At 45.2% G+C, this 1901-nt stretch overlaps 1 protein-coding gene across 2 annotated transcripts in view; it reads left to right on the forward strand.

Moving 5' to 3' along the window:
- LOC101857628 overlaps nt 1-1901 on the forward strand; it is a 121616-nt gene that overhangs the window by 4723 nt on the left and 114992 nt on the right. For both annotated transcript variants that reach the window (XM_013079849.2, XM_013079848.2), the window contains exon 2: nt 582-1883. In XM_013079849.2, coding sequence (XP_012935303.1) covers nt 1426-1883 — 458 coding nt within the window. In that variant the 5' untranslated portion in view covers nt 582-1425. The remainder of the gene's footprint in view (nt 1-581; nt 1884-1901) is intronic.

Here is a 1901-nt window from a genome sequence, read left to right on the forward strand (position 1 = left end):
GGGGGGGGTGATGATTGGCACAGCCTGTGCGAGTGTTCTGTGAAGCAACTGCTGCAAATTTGAATACACCCGAGACGAAGTCGGTTGCTGCTTTTGGTTTCCTTTTCTGCAATGGGCAGTAGAGCGAAAACAGCATTTTCGATATCCCAAGGCACTGCATTGGGTATTTGAGATAAGAATTAACGAAGTAGGTGGGAACCCCCCCCCCAAAAAAAAAAAAGAAAAAAAAAGACGATTTTGATTTTGGTAATCAAACCCTCCCAAAGGCTTTCAGAAGTTTCTTTTTATGAAGTAATATTCCTTCTGATTTATTCCGTTGTATTTTTATCAACCAATTTATGAGAAAAGCCATAGGCGCAAGACTTGTTATCTTTATCCCCTTTCTCCCCTCTAAAAATGCATACAATTTCCTAAAAGCCGACCGATATTTTGGCTATGTGATCTAAGTCTTCTATTTCTTTTTTAGTGCTACCTTCTTCCTTGTCATATCTCAGTTTGCTCAAATCTTTCATTTGCAGTGCTGTCTTGTTCTTAAGAAAATTTGCTTTTGAAATATTTTTTTCTTCGTCATTTTTATGCAGGTTTTGAGTTTTCTCAAAGGAGAGGGATCATGAGTTCCTGTGGCGAGAGCACTATGGATAATACAGACAACACATCATTTGGGCCTTTGTCTCCTGCTACCCCGATCGTCACAGCTGGAGATTCCGGCTGACCAAGCGGTCTAACCACCAGAGCCTTGGTTGTTTTTGAAAGATCTGAAATAGCGGACATTACTAGCTATGTGAACATTTCTATGGGCTTAAAAGGGTTTTCCAAAGAGCTTACTTAGAAGAAAGAAAAAACCCAAACACCTGCTTGTAAAAAAATCAGCTACAAAAAAAAATTTTAAAAAAATAAAGAGATCGAAGCCGGACGACAATGCCACTTTGCCATTTAAAGGTAGACAGCCATTACCGTATTTCAGAATCGTGCCTTGTCAGCTGGGTCCTAATTGTGAATGTTTGCTGTAGTTTTGTTTGATCAAGGGACGCTTTATCGCGACTAACACGAGTCATAATTTCATGTGAACAATTGAGAAAATAGACGAGGAACAAATGTTGATGAAAACAGAAAATAAGAACCCCCAACGTGTTGGGACATATCATGATCATTCAAGTAAGCAGTCACTCAACTCTTGCTGTGTGACTTTCCACCTCCTTCATAATTTCGGTGTGCTAGGTCAATAGCCCAAGTTTTATGCCCGCCAACCGTGAGCGAAAACAATAACCCCCACCCCCCACAAAAAAAAGAAAAAAAAAAGCATAATGTATAATGTCTTAGCGCTTTTTTCCTACTGAGACCGAGATTGTGCTTAACGCTGTTCTGGAGAATTTAGATCTTTTAAAACTTCTAACTCCTTGTTATCCACGTGACGTAGACAGCACAATGCGTGTCTCCGCGGCGTTCCTTCTTGTATTTCTCTCGGCTCTCCCTGGGTTCCGTCCTGGGGACGTAACTGTACAGGCCTTCGGGCCTGCCACGGCCGGCCACCGCTACCCACAACACCCCGCCGGAGGAGACGACGACCCGCTGGACGTCGCCAGTGACCTTGACCCTCGTTTTCTCTACACCGATGACCTCAACGACCCGCTGGCGGATCTCCGAGACGTCTACGGCCAGCCCGACTACCCGATGGGCGTGCCAGAGGTGGGCGCCCATGGCGACATCTTGAACGGTTTTTCTCTCGTGTCGGGTTTCGACGTCGGTCTCAATGGTTACCATGGCAACGTGATGGCGGCGGTCTCCTGCCCGGAGAAGTGTCTGTGTACCGGCACCAGCGTGGACTGCTCTGGGCAGAACCTGACAGCCGTGCCCAAGGGAATAAGTCCTCTCACAACTGGCCTGTGAGTACATATGTGTGT

This window comes from Aplysia californica, unplaced genomic scaffold, assembly GCF_000002075.1.
Source record: "Aplysia californica isolate F4 #8 unplaced genomic scaffold, AplCal3.0 scaffold00066, whole genome shotgun sequence".
Classification (NCBI taxonomy): Eukaryota; Metazoa; Mollusca; class Gastropoda; order Aplysiida; family Aplysiidae; genus Aplysia; species Aplysia californica.